This window comes from Anabrus simplex, chromosome 4 (assembly GCF_040414725.1).
Source record: "Anabrus simplex isolate iqAnaSimp1 chromosome 4, ASM4041472v1, whole genome shotgun sequence".
Taxonomy (NCBI): Eukaryota; Metazoa; Arthropoda; class Insecta; order Orthoptera; family Tettigoniidae; genus Anabrus; species Anabrus simplex.
In genome coordinates, this window is record NC_090268.1 from 248,878,944 (window position 1) to 248,905,547 (window position 26,604).

At 39.7% G+C, this 26,604-nt stretch overlaps 1 protein-coding gene across 1 annotated transcript in view; it reads right to left on the reverse strand.

The window, feature by feature from the left end:
• The window catches only part of LOC136872626 (uncharacterized), a 57,900-nt gene extending 35,940 nt beyond the window's left edge, over nt 1–21,960 (reverse strand). The window contains exon 1 of the mRNA XM_067146427.2: nt 21,896–21,960. Within this exon, the coding sequence (XP_067002528.2) occupies nt 21,896–21,916 (21 nt within the window). The 5' untranslated portion in view covers nt 21,917–21,960. The remainder of the gene's footprint in view (nt 1–21,895) is intronic.
• Nucleotides 21,961–26,604: the final 4,644 nt, after the last annotated feature.

Below are 26,604 nucleotides of genomic sequence, written 5' to 3' on the forward strand. Positions count from 1 at the left end.
GCTCCTCGTTATCTCATCTGTGTCAGTAGTCTGTTGAGGCTACTTTGCAACATTTCAAATCACATGTAAATAAAATATAAATGCTGATTCAGTGGTATGGCATCAGCTGGATATCGTAAGATAGGAACTGTCCGTGGAATCCAGTTTTCGCATTTCACGAGAAACATTACCCAGTCCGAGCACCGGTCTCGGAAAAATGTATATAGCCGGAGTACGTCATCTTAGTTAAATCGGGAAGCCGACCGTAACATGGGTTATGCTCGGGCTCCCGATAGAAGGAAGCTATATGTTTGAACAACGGTTCGATTCAAATGGAATCGATCCGTAAATTATACCTCCAAAATGTCATTTTATTTCAGAAGCAACCCAGCAAGATATTGATACCACTTGCGGTATGGCAAGTGATTTGTGTATGTAACATGTGTGGAAATTTAAATGTCGTTGCCAAATGTATCAAAGTTTCATACGTCAGATGGCGTAATAAACCGCTCCTTCTGGCAAATTATTTCAAAGGAAACCACTCTCATAATCTGTTTATTGTAGTTAGATGATGCCCTTTTTAAAGTAACAGTCACTTCCTAGTCCTATCATGGAGTCCTTAAATTCAAGTTTACAATCGAGCCTTCCCTATTTTAATTTATATTGCTCCGTTCATCCCCGTGTTCTATTATGCCGTTATATATATATTTGATGACTTAAATAATGAACCGACACCCCTGAGAAAAATGCTAGTCTGGGACTCGGGAGGTGGACGGGTGCAATATATGGTGTGCCTGAGGAGAAGAGTGAGGACAAAGTGCTTACAATTTATAAAGTAGTGGACCTAATTCAGGGGAAAATGAAAGTTAATTTTAGTCAAGTAGATATAGACGATGTGCAGAGAGTGGGAAGAATTAGAGGCAACAGGCCTATCAAGGTACAACTGTTTTCTACGTTGATGGCGGATATTGTGGTTGGAAATGCGGGTAATATGCAGAGGGGAAAATATGGATTAAGAGGGACGTAGGAGCTGAAGCGATCAGGAATGAAAATTTTTTGAAAAAACATATGATACGTGCTAGACTACAAGGGTTGAGAGCAATTATCAGAGGACAAGATCTAGTGGTGTCAAGCAGCAACTGGAGCAGAACCTGGTCTGTGAATAGATTGATAGACCTAGAAACGAAGATAAAACAAGATGGAGAAAAGCAGAGAAGTGTAAGGAATAGTGGTGATGATAGGCAAGTGAAAGATAGTGATATAGGAGAACAGATTGAAACGAGTGCCGGAGAAGATAGACATTATGAAAAGGCAAGTCCAGGAACCAGTGCGAACAAGGGAAACAGTGAGTTGAGTGATCTTAATGTAGAATTGAGTCCGGAGGAAAGAAGGAGAAGGCAACAAAGTTTCGACGAGTTTTGGTCTGACAGTGAGAGAAAAAATGTGGGCCAGAGAATTAGGTAGAGAAATAAGAGGAGAGTCTGGTGGGGAGGGCTGTTTAAGACCTACTGGGAGTGAGTATATTGTGCAGAGTGAGAAAGTTAATAAGAGTGAGGAAGTCAATAAAAATAAGGTTCTACATAAAGAGAGGAGCTTAAAAGATTTATGGGGGAAGATAGATAAAAGAGAAGAAGGTATAGTAACTAGGAGTCAAAAACTAAGTAAAGCTAGCAAGTAATTTAGGGCTAGTGTTTTGTTTGGATTGCTGTTCTTGATGGTAAGATGGTTTTTGATGGTTTGTTATGATGGGTAATAGGATGAGTGTGATGGTGGTATGTGTTGGTATAGAAGGTATAGTGAATTAACGGAATAAGTTGTAATTTGTATGTAGTAATGTAATTTGGGTGTTTGTAAATTTTGGTTTGGTGGACGTGATGGCAAAGTTGAGCTGAAGTTGTAATTGGTGTGTTTGTATAGTGAACTTGATGGTGATGGTGGTATGTGTTGGTATAATAGGTACAGGGTAATTATGGAGTGTAATTTATTGTTGAAGTTGTAATTGGTGTGTCTGTATAGTGAACTGGATGGTGGTGGTGGTATGTGTTGGTATAATAGGTATAGGGTAATAATGGAGTAAGTTGTATGTGGTATATAGTAAGATAATTAGAGTTGATTGGGGTTGTTAAGTGTAAGTGAATTATTGCGGAGTTGGATGGAGTTTTCGGTAGGTAATGAAGTGTGTTTATTTATTGCTGAAATGTTGAGATGGAGAAGTGGTGGTATATGTAACGGCAGAATGTAAGTGTTGAGAGGGATGAGGATTGAGAAGTGGTGTTCGTTTGTAAATTTTAGTTTGGTGGACGTGATGGTAAATTTAATGTGGAATATGGCTTGGTATTTCTATTAATTGCTGAAATTTGGAGATGGAGAAGTGATGGTATTTTTAACGGCAGAATTTAAGTGTTGAGAGGGACGAAAACTGAGAAATGGTGTATGTTTGAATAAATGTCTTTGAGGTGTTTATAGTTTTCGGTTGGTAATTTATTGCTGAAATGTGGAGATGGAGAACTTCTTTTCAGAGACTTAGGAAACTTTTGACAAGCCGTGACCTTTCCATTTCACTACGGACACGACTACTCCGGTGCTACGTTTTCAGCATTCTGTTATACGGCGTTGAGGCATGGACACTAACTGAGACCATGTGCAAGAGATTGCCAGCATTTGACATGTGGACGTACCGAAGGATGCTGAAGATACCTTGGACAGCTAAAATGACCAATATAGACGTTTTGCACCGTATGAACAAAGAACCAGAAATTCTCACTACCATCAAGAGAAGGAAACTAGAATACTTTGGTCATATGATGCGGAACTCTAAATACCACCTTCTGCAAGTAATACTCCAAGGGAAAATTAATGAAAAACGTGGTCCGGGGAGAAGTAGGACATCATGGCTCGGCAACTTGAGCAAGTGGTTTGGGGTGACAAAGCTTACTCTGTTCAGAACAGCTATGAACAAACAACAGATCATGCTACTGATCGCCAACGTTCTGCGAGGACATGGCACATGAGGAAGAAGAAGAAGAAGAAGAAGAAGAAGAAGAAGAACAAGGCAGTTCGGGTTTATGAAAGGTTATTCCACGCAAGCTCAACTTAGAGGTTTCCTGCAAGATATAGCAGAAATCTTGGATTCAGGAGGTCAAATGGTCTATATCGCGATTGACCTATCTAAGCCATTTGATAGGGTAGATCATGGAAGACTAGTGGAAAAAATCAGTACAGTTAGACTAGACAAAGGAGTGATTTAATGGGTGGCTATATTTCTAGAAAATAGAACTTTTGGAATCAGAGTAGGTGAAGCTTTTTCTCAACCTGTATCCCTTAAGAGGGAAATTCCTCAAGGCAGTATTATTCGACCTATTTCCTTATGTATATAAATGGTATAAGTAAAGAAGTGGAATCAGGGATAAGGTTTTTGCGGGATGATGTAATTCTGTATAGACTAATAAATAAGTTACAAGATTATGAGAAACTGCAAAATGACCTAGATAATGTTGTGAGAAGGGCAGCAGGCAATGGTATGATGATGAACGGAGATGGATCAACCATTACTGATCTGCATATTTGTCCTCTTGAATTCCAACTTTATATTCATATTGTGATCTTTCCTACTTTTAAAGACACCACTCAAATTTATTTGTCTACTAATGTCATTCTACGCCATCTCTCCACTGACAGCTCGGAACATACCACTTAGTCGAGCAGCTTGTCTTTTTTCTCCCAAGTCTTCCCAGCCCAAATTCTGCAACATTCTTGTTACGCTATTCTTTTGTCGGAAATCACCCGAGCCAAATCGAGCTGCATTTCTTAGGATATTTTTCAGTTCTTTAATCAAGTAATCCCGGTGATTGTCCTATAAAATGGAAACATACTCTATTTGGGGTCTTACCAGAGACGTGTAAGCCTTCTTCTTTATATCCTTACTACAACCCCAAAACACCCTCATAACCATGTGCAGAGATCTGTCCCCTTTATTTACAATCCCATTTATATGATTACCCCAAAGAAGATCTTTTTCCTTATATTAACACGTAAGTACTTATATTGATCCCATAAGGAACTTTCACCCCATCAACGCAGTAATTAAAACTGAGAGGACCGAGCTCGATAGCGGCAGTCGCTTAAGTGCGGCCAGTATCCAGTATTCGGGAGATAGTAGGTTCGAACCCCACTGTCGGCAGCCCTGAAAATGGTTTTCCATGGTTTCCCATTTTCACACCAGGCAAATGCTGGGGCTGTACCTTAATTAAGGCCACGGCCGCTTCCTTCCCACTCCTAGCCCTTCCCTGTCCCATCGTCGCCATAAGACCTATCTGTGTCGGTGCGACGTAAAGCAACTAGCAAAAAAAAAAAAACTGAGAGGACTTTTCCTATTTGTGAAACACACAACCTGACTTTTAACCCCGTTTATCATCATGCCATTGCCTGCTGTCCATCTCACAACAATACCGAGGTCATTTTGCAGTTGCTCACAATACCTGTAAATTATTTATTACTCTATACAGAATAACATCATCCGAAATTCGTTGTCTCTGATTCCACTTCCTTACTCTTATATATATTATATATGTTACAAGGAAAGTCGATTCGTAGTAAGAGTTAACTCTCCCTAGGCAGATTCAATTCTTAGTAAAAGTATTAGTAACAATTGATTGAAAACAAATAGATACATTTTGCCTAGCAAGAGTTAACTATGCCTGCCATGGTTTAGTAAAACTTGATTACAGATGCGTAATGTAATCGCGTGCGCCAAACCTTTGTTATGATTATTAAAACATTCCGATTGTTTGGACTCGTACGTCTATTAATGGAACTTTTCACACAACAGGCAGTCACCAGTCGCCATTACTCGGCTCTTTATTGATGTGCAACAGTTACAAAAGAATTTGCTTTAAATAAATAGTTTAGGTATGTAACAATTATGTCATACCCCACGGCAGAACAGTTTCGTGAAAAACTGAAGCAGGAGCGCTTGGCTTCCAAGGTAAATTTACTGACGTTGACCAAATTGAAATATGATAACTACATTCAAAAAGTGAAAAATCTAAAAACTGAAACTAAAAATGAAAATAACTATATCAGGTTTTAAGGCGATATGACATTATTGTAGTAAATGGTATTACAAAACTAATACACCATGTCACAGACCAAGACAAAATTTAAGGTACTATGTTTTTATGAGAGTTGTTTGGAGTTCGTAATGAAGCGCACAAGTCCACTGGACATTGAGGAAGAGATGGTACGATTCAGCGATTGAAAGGAAAATTTCAAAATGTACTACGAAGGACATTTTACAATTTTTAAGCTTGGGCGAACCTTGTGTACAAAAATTGAAACATCAGAAGAAAGGCCTGGTTTTAAAGCCTTTGTTATTCAAGGAAATATATTCCCGATGTCAAGTGAATTTGATTAACTTACAGCCGCATCCTTGTGAAGACTTCAAATTTATAATGCTGTACCAGGACCATTTGATAAAGTTTGTTGTGCTAAGACCATTAAAATCAAAGACTGCAGACGAAGTGTATAATAATATCAGTGGCATTTTTACTTCGTTAGGCGTTCCTTGTATTTTACAGTCGGACAATGGCAGATAATTTGTTAATAAAATTATTGACACTCTGTTTAATACATGGCCTTATTTCAAAATGGTGCACGGCAAACCGCGACATAGTCAGAGTCAAGGTAGCGTCGAAAGAGCCAACGAGGACATAGATAATATGATAACCACCTGGATGCAAGACCACAGCACTTCAAAATGAGGGAAGGCCTACAGTTTATTCAACCTATGAAAAACAGTGCATTGCATAGTGGGATAAAAAGATCCCTGTATGAAGCCATGTTCGGTTGCTCCCCGAGACATGCCTTATCTAGTTCAAAACTACCAACTGTGGTACTGGTTAATTTAGAAACATAAGATGATCTTCAATGCGCATTTGATCGAGTTCAGCAACAACAAGGAAACGAAACTCAAAGTAACGAGAATGGGAATCCTGATGAAAATGAAACAAACCAATATTTATCAAGTGGTGAAATGCTCGTAGATGATAGTGATTATGTCCTCACTGACCTGGACAAGTCTACTTAGGACATAAAGAGACAGAGGAAAGTAGCTTTCTGTCTAGAACATTAAGCTAAACGCATGAAAAAACATCAGATCACATTCATCCGCCAGTAGAATAAGGAACATCAGTTCGAATTACGCGGTAGAGGAGATGCTCAATCTATCCTTCGCGTGGTACTGGAGGTAATCGCTGATTGATTTTATCGAATTAGAACGACAAGTGGAATTCTAAATCAGCTTTCTTCGAGGTAACTTTTCAAAGCTAAAATAATATATATAATAATATTTTTGATATATATATATATATCGCTGCCCGTAGTATGAAATTGTTCAGATTTCAATGATTATATATTTTCAGGTCGCAATTAAGTAAGTGTCCTACGAATACAATCCAAGAAAATGAAATTTCTATGGATAAAACAATAGCTGTGAGGACTGTTACAACATCACAATTACTTGGAAGTGGACAAGGTTTTTTAAAATACTCTTGCAACACTAAATGCGAATCCATGAAGTGTAGATGTAAGAAGAAAAATGGGCTTTGTAACTAAAAGTGCTACAAATCTTTACCCTGCTGTAATAAATGATAAAATTGTCTATCTCTTTATGTATTATAATTGCTTTGCATTTTTATCAGTTTTTCTTTAACATTTCTATCGCTTTATGTATTGATTTTGCCTTTTTATTTGTTTTTATTAGCTAGTACCGTTTCCTTGCAAATAGTCAACTGTTAATATCTCAAGTCAGTGAGAGTATACTTTCCCTAGGTATAGTCAACTCTGACTAGTAAATGTTGATCGAAATTGAACACTTACCGCTTTTAGTAAAACGTTTCTGAAAGACTAGTAAGAGTCGACTTTACCTAGCGAGAGTCAACTCTTACTGGATAATCGACTTTTCCTGTAACATTTATATAAGAAAACATTAAGGTCCAATAATACTGCCTTCATTATTACAGGGTCAGATAAAGTTTCACCAACCCTAATTCTCTGAGATCTATTTTCTAGAAATATAACAACCCATTCAGCCACTCTTTTGTCTAGTCCAATTGCACTCATTTTCTCCAGTAGTCTTCCATGATCCACCCTATCAAATGCCTTATGCAGGTCATTCGCGATACAATCCATTTGACCTCCCGAATAAAATATATCTGCTATATTTTGCTGGAATCCTACAAGTTGAGCTTCAGTAGAATAACCTTTCCTAAACACGAACTGCATTCTGTAGAACCAGCTATTAATTTCGCAAATATGTCTTATTTAGGGCCGGTATTATAATGAGGGTTTAAACTGAAGATATAGTTAAACTGTAACTTGAGTTTAAACCGATGTTGAGTCTTATAATAGCCGGCCTAAGTTAAACTGTGTTGAAGAAGGAAATGTACGATCTTGCTAGCAATGACTTGCGAGAAAAGATGACTGTCGATAATGTTTTGCAGTGACTTGCAAGTTACGATGATTATCGATAATGTTTCGTTTATTTCTTGTTGGTAAAATGGTGGATAAAAGCAATAAACGTTGTCCTAATTTTACTTGTAAGGAAATAGAATTGCTTGTGCAACTAGTAAAGAAATATTTATATACCGATAGTCCGTGAAACAGTGGCCTTATGAATTCCTTTGAAATCTCCCATTATAATAAACATACTACGAGAGGCATAAAACCGCAATGCAATTAGTAGCTGACTGAGGGGTTCTACAGCGTGATTTCTGAAATACAAGGAAGTTAATTTATTTTCTAAAATTTACACTTTTGAATTTCAAACTGTCCAGAAATCATTTTTACATTCTTACTTTCTTTGCATGTTTTATTCTAGCACCAATTTGCTGAAATAGGGTTATGATAGTCTGTTTTGTAAGCCTAAACCTATTTAAAGCTATTTTTCATTACACATATGAAAATGACGCCCCCTTGCTCGGAAAGCTTGTAGTGCCCGTGGTCGTTCAATAATTTGAACCACTTCGTCATCGCTTAGTATTTCTTCAAACACCTCAAAAATATCTTCGAGATCCATTCGTTCTGCCATGTTGTAAGGTTATATATTCTTAAACTTCAGTTTAAACGGTAGATGAGTTGCAGTCAAATTAATATCTAGTTAAAATTAAGATTAAGTCTTATAATACACGACTAACAGATAAACCGAAGTTTAAACTGAAGCAATAGTTTAATCTTCTATTATAATACCGGCCCTTAATCAGAAAGTATGCTTTCCCAAAGCTTACATTGCAATGCACGTCAAACTGATTGGCCTCTAATTTTCAGCTTTATGTCTATCACTCTTTCCTTTGTACACAGGGGCTACGATAGCAACTCTCCATTCATTTGGTTCCGTTCCGCACATTCGAAGAGGGATAGTCCGTTTTCTTCCTGTAACGCCAACCCGAACTTAGACAAGTGGCCTCTCGATACCATCTCAGCCTGCATCGGATATCTTCGTTACGAGATCAACCACCAGATGGAACATCTAAAGTACCACATCGACCAAATTAGGACATTTCCAGGAACACAGCCAAACATAGATAACCAGGAACCGACCTGTGACGAACCTGTGAAATTTTACATACGCCACGACGTGTTCGTTTCTTTCAAGTACCAGCTACCGCAGCACCAATCGAGAGGATGCCACAAGTGATCCATGGAAACCGAATACCAACACCAGCTATCCCAGTTACACCGCGAAAAATCTACACGCACACGTCGAAGACCATTAAAATTTTCACCATAGACATAACAAGTACACTTTAAAAGAGGGAGGAAATGTGTGTTCAACCTCACAGAAACAAATGTAAATATACCCCAAAGTAATTTCACACTCAACGACACTCAACAGGGAGCTTTTAAAAAGTAATTATGATCGGTAAAAACGGTAAATAAAAATGTAAACAGCAATTCATGAGGAATGTAAAAATAGATTTATACATTTAAATGTGGTAAGGAATGGTAAAGATCCACTATATTATAACAGAGAAATAAAGAGACTAAAAAGGAGGTGCAGGTCGGAAAGAAATAGAGTTTGGCTCTGGAAGAAAGGAGAAATTGAAGGAGCTTACTAGGAAATTGAATCTTGCAAAGATGTCAGCTAAGGATAACATGATGACAAGCATACTTGCCGGTCATACAAATTTTGGTGCAAAATGGAAGAATATGTGTAGGTACTTTAAGGCAGAAATAGGTTCCAAGAAGGACATTCCAGGAAACGTTAATGAACAAGGTGAGTGTGTATGCGAGGATCTACAAAAAGCAGAAGTATTCAGTCAGCAGTATGTAAAGATTGTTGGTTACAAGGATAATGTCCAGATAGAAGAGGTGACTAATAAAGAAGTATTAAAATTGATCTATGATAACAATGACATTTACAGTAAGATAAAAAAATGTTGAAAACTAGAAAAGCAACTGGAATTGATAAGGTTTCGAGGGATACATTAAGACAATGGGTTTGGATATAGTACCATATCTGAAGTACTTATTTGATTATTATTTGCATGAAGGAGCAAATTAATGGAGAGTTGCTATAGTAGCCCGTGTGTATAAAGAAAAGAGTGATGTAGTTAGATATGTTTTGCAGCCATTGACATTAATATTGAACAAAAATGAAAAAAGTGAATATAAAAGTGTGTTATTTCCTGGTGGGTAAAGCAAACGTGAGTACTAAAAATTAGCAATAGCTGCTAAATAGAAGAAACTAAATTATTTGCTTTCTTAGAAATATGCATTGTTCTCAATACATTGAAACTGTTGTAGGCAATTACTAGCGAAGGTGTTAATTATAACACACCTTTCTTCAATGTGAATTACATTTGACATTATAAACTAACAATCGTCGCCATAAGACCTATCTGTGTCGGTGCGACGTAAAGCAACTAGCAAAAAAAAACGAACAAACAAACAAATGGTACTGAAACATACTGATTCTAAACCCAGACTTGTGACAGATAAAAACTTCATCCACGGTATCTGGAGATGATCGCGTTCACTTCCTACAGGAGCCAGAAGTCACTGATCAAAGTCAAGTCAAACTTCTTTCCTTGACTATCCTTACGTCTCATTTTTAGAAAATTATCATTAACGTATGATTTATACTAATACGGCGTGCTTATAGTTTTATAACACTTTATATATTATTTAGGCTACGTGATTTAACAGTTACCTTCTGACATTAAAATAAACATGATCTTTCTCCTCGGACGAAAACATTTTTAAATTACGAAAAGTTGGCTACAGAAATGTTGCACAAACACCCAGTCCCCAAACTATGGAAGTTACCCTTTACGATTAAAATCCACGATCCGGCCAGGAATCGAACACAGAGGACCAAATGCCAAGATTCTGGCCTTTCAGACATTGAGCTTGACAATGTATTTAATGAAATGTCATGTAGTGTATCAATGTATAAAGTGTTCTGGACTATCGAATGTGTACCATTACGACTAAGACGCTTTGGCATTGCATTTAATTGTTAAAACGATGAAGCAACAATACTGTAATAACTTTGAAGTGACTGATTCTCGTGGGAATTAAACGGCACTGGTAATCTGGCCAATAAGGCAATACACGGAGAACTCTGCTTCAGCGGGCAAGCACATCGCAGTCCGTGTTGTCATCTCTATGTTATCCTGTGCTTGTTGGTCAGACTATTGAAAATTATGGAATGAAAATCAGCATGGTAGAGAGTAGAGTAAGACAGTGGTATTGACTTGAGGAGAAAGGAAGGAAAATAATGATATCGTTTTTACGTTCCACTAACTACTTTACCGGTTTTCAGAGACGCCGAGATGCTGAAATTTTGTTCGGCAGATGTTCCTTTAAGTGCCAGTAAATATACAGACATGAGGCTGACTTATTTGAGCACCTTCAAAAATCACCGGACTGAGCCACGGTCAAATCTGCAAAGTTGGGTTCAGAAGGTCAACGTCTCAACAGTTTTAGCCACTCAGAAGAAAAGGGAAAGGAATTATAAAAATAAAAAAAGACAAAAACTTTTAATTGTGACAAGCTTTAAGTCCTTTGGAAACGAACTGATGCAGAGCCGGCCATGGAGATCAGTAAAAGAATTCAACATGGAAATGCATATTATCAGTGTGTGAGAAAACTGGTGAGGTGTAAGGAAGTACCCATGACGTTTAAAGAAGCGGTAGGTACTACTGCCCAATACTGACATAAGCAGTGGTGACCTGGACAGTAATAAAAAGTCTGGAGAATAAAATCCAGGCTAGTGAAATGACATTTTTAAGTAGTATGACAAAGGACAGAGTAAGAAACGAGGACATCAGGAAGGAAATTGGAATGGTAGAGCATTGCTACAGAATGGAGAGGGATAAACATAGAGGTTTTGAATATTTTAAGAGGATGGAAGAGGGAAGGATGCCGAAGCAGATTATGAAGACCCAGATAGAAGTATAGGGCAAAGAAGGAGACCCAGACTAAGGTGGTTGAAAACTATCAGAATAATATAAGTAGAAGAAACTTGGATTGGAACATAGTTAAGGAGGAACAATGGTGGTTGAAGACAGAGAAATATAGAAAGGTGCCATAACCATCCTAACCCGGTGGGAGCTGGATGAGAGAAATGGAAGATATGTTTTAACAATCCTTTCCTACACATGCTTATATCATCTTTTAAAGACTGTGACCTGTACATCTGACGGTGAATAAGATGAGATTGATGAAAGTGTAATTAATAACCCGTAAAGACACGCGTACGTGTAAAAATTATCCAGGTGAATTTGAAATGTATATCGACGCTGCGCCTCAAAATACTGTTATGTGGAAATTATGGGGGGGGGAGGTAATACTGAACCGCAGCACATGTATCACAGAACGAACATTTGTTGGCATAGTTAATGCAATACTGAACCCTAAATGACCGCACCTTTCTGGTCAGAGTTCTAAGTTTTTCTAGGCGCAACAACGATATTTCAGTTAATTCTAATGCGCTCTTCCGGCCTCCGATCACAATACGGTGCCTTTCCAGTGAACTCTTCCAAATGGCATGACCTTGAATCAGCTGTGCGGCTTTGTTAGTTCGACTCGTAGTGTGAGAGAAACATAGATCGGGTAAATTTCACATGTGTGCGTGCTCATATGTTTCAGAATTCCATTCTTGTTTATTGTAAACTACTTTGTTTTTATGGATGAACAGTGCAGTAACTCTTTTTTAGACAAGTGCACCTTATAGTATATCTGTGTTTTTGGCTATTAATCCAGCCGTCTAAAGTACAGGAAGGACTCTATGTTGGTCTGTTTAAAAATAGGTTGTTGACCTCACATTCCGTGTTGTCTACCTTCATGTGTGCTATCCCCATTTTCAATTCAACCCCGGAACACTTTCCCTTACTCATACTGTATTTCACCCTAACCACTTCCAGTACATTGTCCTTTTTCCCAATTTTTTTCTTTCATGTTCTCACATCCGTTATATTTCAGATTCTTGGTTCTAAGTTTCCGAAGGTATCCATGTCGCCGCCATGACATAATCTACTCAGCTGTTGTATCTAACTTGTTCCTCTTGGTTGCTCGGCACGTCTCACTTCCTCGGTACTCTATTACCATTGAAAGTTATATTAATTTAATATTCAGTAAAAATTCTGCGCCCTACTGGGATTAGAACTCCATCGTTCAGAATTCATACTCCCAGAGGTGTAGCCAAGGGAGAATTACCCCGATGGAAGTTTTACAAAGGAAAATAAACGGGAACTGACAATAAACAACTGAAAGTCGACTCAATAGGTTGGCTCGTTTGAACATCCACAGAGGCATCATTGTAAAACCAACAGATCTCTTGAATTTGTTTCCTAAGAAGCCTCGAAAGTTGGATTTTAGATTGTAATCTGAACACACCATTCAATGTAAAACTGTTGACCTTGATGAAATTGTTTCTGTATTTTAATCTAAGATTTTGTAGTGTACTGCAATATGAATGTCAACACAATTCACTTGTGTCAGTGTCCTTATAAACACACTCATGCATGCGCACACCACACACGCACAAGAAGCACCTTCATTATGTTCTATCATCGTTTTGTAACTATAACCCCACCTCATCGGTCGATCGTATGCTACTGACTTCCATAGTGTCATGCTCGTATATCCACCGTCGAGTAACTAGATAAAAATCGAATAATTACGAAAATAACTATTTGAATATGTCAATAATAATACAAGAGCCTCCATGGCTCAGGTGGCAGCGTGCCGGCCTCTCACCGCTGGGTTCCGTGGTTCAAAGCCCGGTCACTCCATATGAGATTTGTGCTGGACAAAACGGTGGCGGGGTAGGCTTTACTCCGGATACTCCGGTTTTCCCTGTCCTATTTCATTCCAGCAACACTCTCCCAAATAATTTAATTTAATCTGTCAGTCATTGATCACTGCCCCGAGGGGTGTGACAGGCTTCGGCAGCCGGCACAATTTCTATCCTCGCCGTTAGATGGGGCTTCATTCATTCCATTCTTGACCCGGTCGAATGACTGGAAACAGGCTGTGGATTTTCGTTTTCAATAACAATACAGATCACACGAGCTACAGATTTAAATTACTTCGCAATGAATAACGTAAAGTCCAACTGTACAGTAGTGAATGAGCATGTGATTGCATACAATCATTCAGTAACCAGAACCAAATCTTGGATTTCTGGTCTGTTGATAAATGAAAGGCCAAGGGTGGGCTAGTCGTCGGGAACACGTCGAAGGCAGCGGCCAGCCGACTCCATGGGAAACCGCAGCCATTGCCCCCGCTATCTAAAATACAGGGAGGACTCTATGTCGATTTGTTTAAAGTAGATCCTTGACCCCTGCGATGTGGGTTGCCTACCTCACAGACTCTACCCCCATTTTCTATTCAACATTTCAATCATAAATATCGTATTTCTTCTGAACCATTTCCTGGACATTGTCATTTTTAGGAATTCCTCAATTCATATTTTCTCATCTTCCATATTTAAGATATTTGCTTCTAAGTTTCTAAAGCCATCCATCTTGCCGCCATGACATCTTCTACTCAACTGTTCCTATTGGCTGCTCTGAATCTCTCACTTCCTTGGTACTCTATCACTTAAAGTTATATTCATTTGCTATTCAGTAAGAATGCTCAGCCATATTGGGATTCAAATTACAGTGTTCAGTGCCTTACCCCAAGACCATACATCGCTGTCGGACATTGCCTGTGAGATACTGGATAATGAAGTTCTAAAGAGGAGGGAGCTAAAAAGATCTATTCACTCTAGTGTATGTACCATGAATTTGATTTTGTAGGTAGAATGTATGCTTTTGCTGGTGAGATGTAGTGTTTACAGTGTACTATGTCTTCTGGTGTGGACTAGAACAGATTTTTGTTACTTTCATACACCTGTCTTAGTCTCTTCCTTGGCTTTGACAATATGAAAGTGACCGAGGTATGTGTGATGCTAGTAATACCACTCCTTATTCAGCCAGTCCCTGTTATGAATGGTGTTAATATGTCACTATTGGGTCGGTATATTTAATGCCAGGTTATTTTTACTTTGGTTGTTGAGGATAAAATATATTTTATTATTAATAATAATACACGAAATGGGAAATAAACTCAGCAGTTATTTAAAATTCAACGACTTTAAAGGTGGAAAAAATGGCCATAATAAGAAGGAATATTTGTATACCACATGGCAGTTTGTGAAAGGAAAAGAAAAGAAAACAAAAGAAAAGATTGACCTACGTAGCACGTTTTCCCCTGTGAATAATTTCTGAACTTGTAATGTATTTTCGGCAATATAGAATAGCACACAGCACTTCGACCCATTGGAATACTGATCATGATGAGGTTCACATGAATACGGATATCTCATGTAATTCAGTGTATCCAAACAGCTAAAACAATGGAGTTGCATATAGGCGTTAAAATGCTTCAGTAGTCGGCGACTGTTATAGGTTTTCAGTGCTTTTATTCTACCGTATTGGTAGAAGACACAGTTTGGTTTTAGATAAGACGTTACCAGAAAGAGGGCACGGAGGGCCTTAAAACTCGCAGAAATTCGGGGCAACCTAAGAAGGCATCTAGAGGGGAAGACAGCTCCTTTAGAAGTCAGAAATGAACATTCTTTCCCATTAAAAGCTCCAATGAAATAGCTTCTTGTGTTCATCACAAGTTAAATAACACGGTTCTCCCTGCAACTGTGCACACTATTTGCCTTTTCGTTGACGGTTGCTGGAGGCAGAACAAAAATCAATTTATGATGGGTAGGTATGTTAAATAAGTGGTTGAAAATTGACGATTCAAATCACATAAAACAATATTTGTATTTTTTCCGGTACCAGGACATCCTTTTAAACCACCAGACAGACTATTTGGTCGCATTGAAAAAAAAACCAATCCGAAGACGGGAAATAATTCTAAAGCAAGGAGATTATAGAGACAATTTTTCAGAAATCTGGAACTTTAATCTGCCCCGATAATTTTTTTAACTGCGATAAAGTAGTCAGTGAAGTTTTAAAATAACTTCTAACTGGCATATTAAATTTGATCCCACGAAAATATTAATCATACAAAGGAGCAAAACCACTGTAAAAATTCAAGGCGAAGCAACATATTTCACAAACCTGGGGGAACCAAAATTTATTTTGCAGAATAGGCAAGAACGTAAACCAAATATTCAGAGAACCAATACAGCGTGGTCTTACAAAATTCAATGACGTTCTACATCTACTCAAAAAGCATTGTGGTAGTGAATGGGAATCTAATCCAGATTTCAGTTTCTACAAGGAAATTGCAAATTCTAGAAAACTGAACTTCCAAGAGCAGGAAGAACAATAGGAGGAGGAAGGTGAGTCAATGATTGACAACGATGCTATTTGAAAGTGTTCTCCAAGAAGAAAATATTAATTTACTCTTAAGTTTGAAGTAATCACCGAAGATGAAATTTTCCTATTTTCCCATTGTAAAATATGGCATTGTCATCAAAGAAGAGTTATCCTGAACTTAACGTGAAAATAAGAATGTTTAGTTGCATTAAGTCTGCAACTTCCCTCAGAATCCATTCCAAACGACATCGTGTCCATTGTTGTTTGTTCCAGTACTGAAAATGTTCAGTTGTACTTTCCATAACTCAACATGTCCAATAAACATTCATTAAGATTTAACTCTACTAAAATTCTACATTATTGTCATTGTTGTTATTTCAATCATAACAATTGCCTTTATCATAAAACATATTATCATCCGTTTAATCCTGATATTAAGACTGGAAACAGTTTTTCGCGTTTTCTTTAATTCACCGTAACATGGACATGGTGAGTTTTTGGAACTAACCGATTCATTTCTAAATTGAGAGAATGACCTCCCAAACTCAAAGGAGTGGTCAGAATATACTTAAACGAGGCCATTTCCACTGATGACAGCTCTAACCTCGTGGCTGAAGAAGTTCCACAAAAAACAACATTGATGTATTTTGCGTTTTCCATTCAGGATTCCTTTGCAGAATTTTCCCGAATTTGGTCCCGAAGACTCTGCCCATATCTTCCGAAATTTCATCCCGGCTAGTTTATGTATTGAACACCATCTTCATTGGCTTCACTAGCTGCAGCACTCTAATTGACCAAAATCTCACTTCTCTGTATAAAAGATAAACCACCTTCCAACACGTCGAAGAAGAAAACAGAACTCAGTGCGGCGTCACGGCGTCTCTATTCTGGTCATGTACTGCGAGCCTATACACTGATTGATGTAGCAGAACTCAAAGAATACAACATCACTTGCTGTTTGTTCCGAAAATCATGAGTGGCTTGTTACTCGCTGGCGATCAACGAGAGATATCGAAGGAAAAATAATGTTAATCAAATTGAATTTTAGGCACATAAATAGACATTTAAAGCACTAAAATATAATCCAAAAATGATTTTTAACTTTACTCTGCACGTTTAGCAGTGACAAGAACAAATATATACTTTAGGGGGGAGACCTAGCTCAACACGGGAAAAAACAGGCCAATATTCATTCGATTGTTAAATATGCTACAAACGTTGTTGAAAAATTCTGCACATATCCCAGTATTGGCATGCTTCCTAGCAATCAGAAGCAACTGCAATAATTTCAAAATTCCAATTATAACATCTTAAAATAAAATTTCCCGCCTTTTTAACAAAATATCACGGTTTCCTTCATAACTCTCTTACTGTTTTACGGATAATAACGATTTTTTCAGGGTTTCCTCCCATAGTGTTGTACTACAATATGTACCTCATTCAGGTCAATGGGATTTATATTAGATTTTATATAAAATATTTATTTTTAGTATTTTCAGGTGCGCGGAATAAAAACTCGACAAAAATATCTAAATCAAAATCTATGTTAGTGATTGAGGTTCATTTTGTAGGTGGGGGTTTGATATACACTTTAAAAAAGGAAAAGTACGAAAATTCTTATAAACTTGGAACTTATAAGGGAAACAGTGATATTTTGTTAAAAAGGCGGGAAATTTAATTTAAGATGTTATAATTAGAATTTTGACATTATTGCAGTTGCTTCTGATTGCTAGGAAGCATGCCAATACTGGGATATGTGCAGAATTTTTCAACAACGTTTGTAGCATATTTAACAATCGAATGAATGTTGGCCTGTTTTTTCCCGTGTTGAGCTAGGTCTCCCCCCTTTAGGGAAAATCCTCAGCTTACTCTTTACAATAGTAGAGTTCTTCCCTAGCCTACTGCCTGACAAAAATATTGAAACACCCAGAAGAAATTATTGGACTCAATGTAACCGGGCGAGTTGGCCGTGCGCTTAGGGGCACGCGGCTGTGAGCTTGCATCCGGGAGATAGTGGGTTCGAATCCCACTGTCGGCGGCCCTGAAGATGGTTTTCCATGCTTTCCCATTTTCACACCAGGTAAATGCTTGGGCTGTACCTTAATTAAGGCCACAGCCGCTTCCTTCCAACTCCTAGGACTTTCCTATCCCATCGTCGCAATAAGACCTATCTCTGTCGGTGCGACATAAAGCCAGTAGCAAAAAAATGGACTCAATGTAACTTCGTACATGTACACAACCGGCGGGTTTGTAAATGATTAGAGTGGCAATTCTGTATGAGAGGTAGAGCGCCCACCAGAATACATTATTGTTCGTGTTTAGTGTTGTTACCAGGCCTGGTAGGGTATATAAGGGGCGTGAACAGCATCAGATGTTTAGCGATCACTACGAAAGAAACGGTGATGCTGTGTACTCGTGTGAGACAGCGTTGTCATCACCCGACAGAGTCTGAAAATGGCCTCATTGTGAGTCTCCATTTGACCGGCTGGTCGAATCGTACAATATCCAGATTTGTGGGGCATTCGGATGTGACACTGGCCTGATGTTGGACGGCATCAGAACGTGAGGGCAGGCATATTCGTCGTCAAGTTTCCGGTCGACCACATCTAACCACCGCAAGGGAGGATCGCCGTATTATGCACCAAGCTCATCGCAACCCCTTCACTTCTGCGCCTGCCATCCGATAACAAGTAATGGATTCCCTGTAACATTCTGTGTCATGCCGCACCATTAGTCGGAGACAAGCAGCAACCAGACTAAGGAATTACCGCCCCATGCTTAGACTGCCGTTGACTGCTAATGAATGGCGTTGTATTGTGTTCAGCAATGAATCGCGGTTCTGCACTACCCCGGATGACCATCGTCTGCGAGTATGGGGGCGACCTGGGGCGAGGTCCCATGTTTTCAATGTTTTGGAGAGGCATAGTGGTGTTACTCCTGGCGTCATGGTGTGCGGAGCCATCCGGAATGGCTTCAGGTTACAGCTGGCAGAGATTGAAGGAACTCTGACGGCACAAAAGGTTGTCACGGACATCCTGCGTCCTCATGTTTTGCCACTCCTGTGACAATATTGTGGTGCCATTTTTAAGAAAGACAATGCTTGTCCATACACGATACTGTACGTGTCTCTGTGAACTGTCTGCGTGATGTTGAGGTACCGGTACTCCTGTGGCCAGCAAGATCCCCAGATCTGTCCCCGGTAGAACATGTGTGGGATCAGCTCGGACGTCAACTCCGTCTCAGTGCCGGTAGCCAGGATTTAAAGGACCAGTTAGAACAGTTGTGGATCAGCTTGCCTCAGAGGAGGATACAACGGCTTTATGACATCCTTCCCAACCGAATCGGTGCATGCATCCAGGCCAGAGGGGGTTCAACGTCATACTGATAAGTGAGCTCGCACTACTAAGTTCTTTGTAAGTTTGACTCGATTTTATTATCATTGAAATAATATCACATTCCCTCTCAACAAGTGAAGTTTAATTTGGTTTCCTCCTCCGCTTCTGGTTGCTTAAGTTTTTTTTTTTTTTTTTTTTTTTTTTTTTTTTTTTTTTTTTTTTTTTTTTGTCATTCAGTGCAGTACTTGAACTCAGGTTACAACTTTACCAAGGATGATCTTAGAATCATCGCCCAGTCCCAACAATAAGATAATTCCATAATTACTTGACAGACGTAAAATCGGAAAGGTACCGTTATACCTTTATTCTTACACGACGGACTGCATTCTCTATCGCTTTCAATAAATGTAAAATGAGTGTGATAATATCGCTACTCTTCCGATTAAGGCAGTCATTCCCTTCACAATCATCACTGAATCCCAACTTAGTTTAGCATTGGCTCACTTGTTCCAGGCTCCTCACATTAATCTGTCCTACCCTGCTTCCCTTGGACATTTACTATTATCTTCAGAATTAAATTATATTAGATTGACGAGGTCTTTCATTATTTTATTCACTTTTCAATGTCCTTCCTTCCAAATGCCGATATACACATTCTTCGGACAATAACAATTTCTGCACCTTCGGTTAGTGTTAAGATGGACTAAAAATCTGCAATCTTTCCTTATAATAACAAGTATCACCAACATCACCATCAACTCGGAGGGATGTATTTATGCTCCTAACCTCTATTACAAAACATCATTATCATTGTCATGAATGACAACTCTATACTTCGAAATTGGAACATCGTTTTATACATTTCTCAGGACTTATTACGTACTTAACGATTGTTATTATTAACATAAGTGAACAGTACACTTCCTATGCTGAATGTTGAGCATACTGGCCATTATTCATAGGGCCCCGGATTCGATTTCCGGCCTGGCCGAGTATTTTAACTACTTATGATTTATTCCTCTGACTTGAGGACTGGCTATTTGTGTTCCTCTAAATACACTTTTTCCCTCAACACAGAACACAATACAACACAACTCACTACCAACCACCAATGAAACACTCATGCCTCCATATAGAGTTGCCGTTGGAAAGGCCTCTCTCTAGCCGTAAACCGTAAACCAATTGTGATTGTGAAGCATCCCAGGAAGGAGAAGATTAACACTAATGAAACAAAAAGTAATAATATTATTAGTTTTACATTCCGATAACTTATGTTTTTAAGATTTTCGAAGATGCCAAGTTGCCGAAATTTTGTTTTGAAGGAGTTCTTTTACTTGGCAGTAAATATACCTACACCAGTGTCGAATCGAACCACTTTTCTTCGGAGACGATACGAGTTTAACCGCGGGGTAGTGGTGGGGGAAGAAATTCAAATGCCACAGACACAAATTTAATTTTCCCTTACCCTACATACATACATACATACTAAATCAGAGTTGGCATAGTCCGACTCGTTGGCTGAATGGTCAGCGTACTGGCCTTCAGTCCAGAGGGTGCCGGGTTCGATTCCCGGCTGGATCGTGGATTTTAACCTTCATTGGTTAATTCCAATGGCCCGGGAATGGGTGTTTGTGCTGTCCTCAACATTCCTGCAACTCATACACCACACATAACACTATCCTCCACCACAATAACACGCAGTTCCCTACACATGGCAGATGCCGCCCACCCTCATCGGAGGGTCTGCATTACAAGGCTGCACTCGGCTAGAAATAGCCACACGAAATTATTAATTATTATTAGAGTTGGCATACTGACTATTTTCGAACTAAATATTTCGGACATTGTACAAAATCGAGGTAGATTAGATACATTATTGGATTTTGGTAGGAATACAATAATTTGAGACTGGGGGAGCTTAGTGATCATCAAGGGTGGGAGGAGAAATTTCTTCCCCGGTACTTATCTCGGATTCAACACTGGCCCGCACGGGCCTTACGTTTCTGAGCACCTTCAAATGCCATCGGACTGAACTGGGATCGAGCTCGCAAATTTTAGCTCACAGTCAGAAAGCCAGCAACTCAACTAACTGAGCGTGTCGGGAATTTTAACCGTGTCTGACTTAAGGACTAGGTATTCGTATCCACCTTAACGCACATCTTTATTTGCATTCTACACATCAGACTACAAACCACCACGGAAAGACGCAATAGCGAATATAACCCTCCACTTATAGTTGGCTTTAGAAATTATCTGTCTGTAAAACCTGGCTAAATCCATACAAAGTGCCGACCCCAGGTAATTGGGGAAAGGCCAGGATGATGACGATGATTATTTTTTGCTAGTTGCTTTACGTCGCACCGACACAGATAGGTCTTATGGCGACGATGGGGCAGGGAAGGGCTAGGAGTGGGAAGGAAGCGGCCGTGGCCTTAATTAAGGTACAGCCCCAGCATTTGCCTGGTGTGAAAATAGGAAACCACGGAAAACCATTTTCAGGGCTGCCGACAGTGGGATTCGAACCTACTATCTCCCGAATACTGGATACTGGCCGCACTTAAGCGACTGCAGCTATCGAGCTCGGTACGATGATTATTATTAGTAGTAGTGTTATTATTAAATTACAACATTGTTATTATAACACCACCTGTTATTCAACAGAGATTTGTGAGACCTAATGCAAAGTGGTATCTCGCGGATGCTGTGGTCAATGTATAATATGGATTTTAAACATTTTGAAACAAGTCTACTTACCGCATTCACCAAGTTCTTCATGTCTCTGCTTTAGTAGGAAAACATGTCTAGAGCACTGATGATATCATATTGAATAATGCACGAGGAAAATAAAAGAAATAGAAATACATGAACCCGATTATCTCTTAGGGTCAGCTCCTTTAGGATGAGAGCTATTGATACAGCATTTCTTTAGTTGCGTATAAATGGTATCTCCCGCCTACCAAACTTACACTTGGGACATCGCAGACTCAGCTTGCTATTCTCAGTAACCTGGGTTGATTTCTGGCTCTGGCATCAAAATGTAAATCTTCTCTGATGAGTTACAACAAGGTAAATTCCAGTGGCGTATACTTAGGGCTACCAAGGCTATCGGTGAAGCCCAAACCTCAACTGAGAACGATTGAAGTCTAAGGCACATTATAATGTAAGCATCTGACACATTGTTCCATTTTCAAAACTTGAAAGCAGTGAGAAAAAACATCGCGCGTATTGCTGAGAGCTAAGCATCGGAGACTGATATCGCAGCCCAGACTCTCGTCCCTCTCCCCATAGCGGCTTGCTGCTGTATATCGGGAAGAAGCGCGACCGAGGGGGCGGGGATAGGTGTGCTACGCTTCGGCCCGTCAGATCGCCACTACTATCAACCATGCGTTATTCATCGCATATACTTCCTCATCTCATACTTCTGACTTAATCATATAGATAACAGAGTGCTGGTATTTCACTCCCATTTCCTTCTATGTGCATCCTGGCAGGAAGACACTGCAGGGCTACTGCTATAGGAGCAATATACTGTAGTTTTATTTTTATAGGTACAACTGCTAAAATGAAATTCAATCTTTCAGGTTCTCTTTTGTTGGTTGGAATCGAACACGTGATCATGGGTCAGACATCACCACTGATCTCCCGAGGAAGCTAATAAACCAGTGAACAATGGGTACGACCGCTGTAAAATTCAGCATTTGTATTTAACAATAATAATAATAATAATAATAATAATAATAATAATAATAATAATAATAATAATAATAATAATAATAGTGCATGACATCTGTGTAGGGTTGGTGGTGTCCTAATGAGGATAAAATGAATGGCGAAGACGTCATAAACACCCAGTCCCCAAGCCAGGGCATTTAACAGTATGAGGGGGTTGATTATGAAAATTGATCCGGGGCCATCGGACCAAAGGCAAGCATTCTATCCAGTTAGCCACAACGCCGGACTGTAATTTGGTAAACCTTCGACTTCCATCTCCACTGATCAGGGGTTGAGTATTGGCAGCAGAAGAGGGCAGGGCAGTAGCTTGTGAAGCAGATTTCTCAACACAACAGGCTTCTTCGTTGGCTATTGGCTGCAGCTCAAAACGCTGAAGACTTGACGTTCAGTAAACCTACCAACGAAAGAGGGGTAACCGAAGTCTGCTGATAGCCCACGTCTTGATCCCAGCATAAGCCACTGATCAATCAATCAATCAATCAATCAATCAATCAATCAATCAATCAATCAATCAATCAATCAATCAATCAATCAATCAATCAATCAATCAATCAATCACCACTGATCTGCATTTAGGGTAGTCGTCCAGGTGGCACATTCCCTACCGGTAGTCTTTTCTTCAATAATTGCAAAGAATTTGGAAATATATTGAACGTCTTCCTTGGTAAATTATTCCAATCTCTAACTCCTCTTCCTATAAACGAATATTTGCTCCAATTTTTCCTCTTGAATTCCAACTTTATCTTTATACTTCTTTCCTACTTTTAAAACACCACTCAAGCTCATTCGTCTACTTATATCATTCCATGCAAACTCTCCACTGACAGCTCGAAACATACCACATAGTCGAGCATCTCGTCTCCTTACTTCCAAGTCTTCCCAGATCAAAGTTTGTACATTTTTGTAACACTACACATTTGTCGGAAAACACCCAGAACAAATAGTGCTGCTTTCCTTTGAAGTATTTCCAGTTCTCGTATCAAGTAGTCCTGGTGAGGATTCCAGAGGATCCCATACACTGGGGTCTTATCAGAGACTTAGACGCCCTCTCCTTTGCAACCTTACTACATCCCCTAAATACCCTCATAACGGTATGGAGAAATCTGTAACCTTTCTTGACAACCTCCTTAATATGATTTTCGCAATATACCTTGCCCTGTACTATTCCTTAGTATGTAGTCAAACAATCAGCAGCAACAGCGTTAATATTACGGAAATTAACCTTCAGAAGACCAGAGATGAAGGCTAGTCCAGATGTGACGCTCGCCATGACAGTTATTTCCTCTCTACCAGACGTAAAGTTTGTGGGAGAGCTTTAATATACTTAAACTTGCCTTGTGGGTGGGGGCAGTAGAATAACACCCACGATATCTCCTGCCTGTCATAAGAGGCGACTGAAAGGGGGCTCCAGGGACTCTTAATTTGGGAGCATGGGTTGGCGACCACGGGGTCTTTAACTGAGCCCTCGCATTGCTTGTGCCAGGCTCCTCACTTTCATCTGTCCTACCTGATCTCAGTTGATCAACTCGTGTTCACTTCAGACCCCGACGGTATTGAGTCAAGATGCATAGGGAGTCTTTCATTTTCATGCCCGTAATGGACTTTTGTCTTTCTTTGGCCCATACCTTCATTTTTCTAATTGTCGGATCCCCTCTACTTCCCCCCCTCTGATTAGTGTTATCGGAGGATGATTGCCCAGTTGAACGCCCTCTTTAAACAATATTCAGCACCACCACCAGCGCTGTGATGACAATGATGCGGCACCACATTCTCTATGCGGTCCGTCCTTAATATTATAAGTGGTGGATGCATTAATATCCTAATCTGAAGGGGGTATGCGAAATAGCTCCTTTGGGAAGAGCTTTCGCATTACTGGCCATCCGCATGGTCGTTTGCAAGACTACTTTTTATTTATTTGTTCTCTCTCGACCGCGCGTCAAAATGTCTTTTTTATTTCATTATCTTCTACATTTTCTGCCTTGAAAGCCTTGCAGGCGGCCATGAACCGGGGGTGACAGTGGCTTTTGAGCGGCAGTGGTCTAGCGCCGGGAATGTCTTTGTATGACCGCGACAGGGTAACCAGTGCCGAAAGGAGATATGGGATTGCCTGGTGGGTTTAGGGAGGTTTCTCAAAACTTCTCCTTTACGGAGGTGTGGAAGTAGCCGGCAGAAGACTAGCCTTTGCACCTCAAGTTATTCCGTACTCTTGTACTAGGCTATGTTCCTGCGTTAGTACTCGCTTGTAGGTCATTTGTCCAAACAGGTAGGTCACCACGGTCTGCGAGGCGGGGCGGAACCTCACGGCACCAAGTCCCTAAAGAGACACATACTAACACATCTGTATTCTCTTTATCTCACCTAGAAAAAGGCAAACCTTGTCGAGCTGGGCTGAGCGATGACCGTCCGACCAGGCCTCCAGTGATTTTCATCTATCCGGATCCTTGATGAAGCACGAGGATGAACGTCATGACGTGGCTTCAGAAACTGGAAGCAGATTTCTGTCTTAACCAACATCGATGTCTCGATGTAGAGGAACAAGAGCTTGGATAAGAATAGTGAGTACGTTGAATAGCAATGTGTACTACTATGTATTATTTTACCTGCATGTAAAATTAAGTTTCTCCGTGCAAGATCTTGTTTCCTTATTTTTTTAAAGGTACATAGTACCTATAACACATGGTGCCCATCATCGTTGATAGGTCTGCCTTACAAGGGCTGCACCATTCTTAGTAATAAGCCATACAAAATACACCATGGGGTGTACAAAATTCCCTGTCCTTGCGGCATGGTATACATTGTCCAAACATTCCGGCTCCATTGGTACTCGCATTAAGGAACACCAACGTAATATCCGTCTCAACCAGCCAGACAAATCAGCAATAGCTGAGCACGCCCTATCTATGCCGCGTTCCAAGATGTTCGACTACTACTAACATGTTTTTATTCCTTCCTTGAAGGGAGAGGTGAGCTTCTTAGACGGTGACGCCGTCTCTCAGACCAGGATATACTTGGAGAAAGTGAGGGGGTAGGCGTTCGTTGCCTATACTAGGAACTGTCTCGGCATTCACCTTAGTGCAGGAGAATGGAAAACCACGAAAAACAATTTTCAAGACAGCCGGAAGTGGAGACCATCCCCTCTCCTCCCGAATTCAGAGGCGTAGAGCCGTGGCCATCCCTCCTCTACTCGGTTGGCTGGTCAGAGTGCAGAGCTGTTGTACCACGGACCAGCCGTGACCACTTGTAGGCCCAGACTCACCATGCATCCGCCGACCCAATGTTCGAGCTCTTACCCACACTAAACACTATAGGTCTGGGATTATACGGGAAGCTGTGGAACTACGTGCTTATTTCAACAGGGACACTCTTTGTCGCTTAAGTAATACGTGGTTGCCAGCCATAAAGGAATTATATAGGTGTCCTTTCACTATTATTATTTCTTTCCGATTTTTTCCAAATTCGTATTCTCCTCATCACGAGATGGTTTGCATGCGCACAGGGAGCTATCTAGTGGCGAACGAGAGTACCACTTACTATAGACAACGGTAAAGCATTCTTAAGTTCAAATCATTCAAACCTTCACTTATTTTTAGAGGTCTTTCTGGTGAACAGCCGAGATTATCTTTTGAAGACGCAGAGCAAAGTTATCTGTGAAAAAAGCCCAAAAGCTTATTATATTATCGTGTCTATATACAAACTATTATTATCTAATCTAATGTTATCATCATTCATTG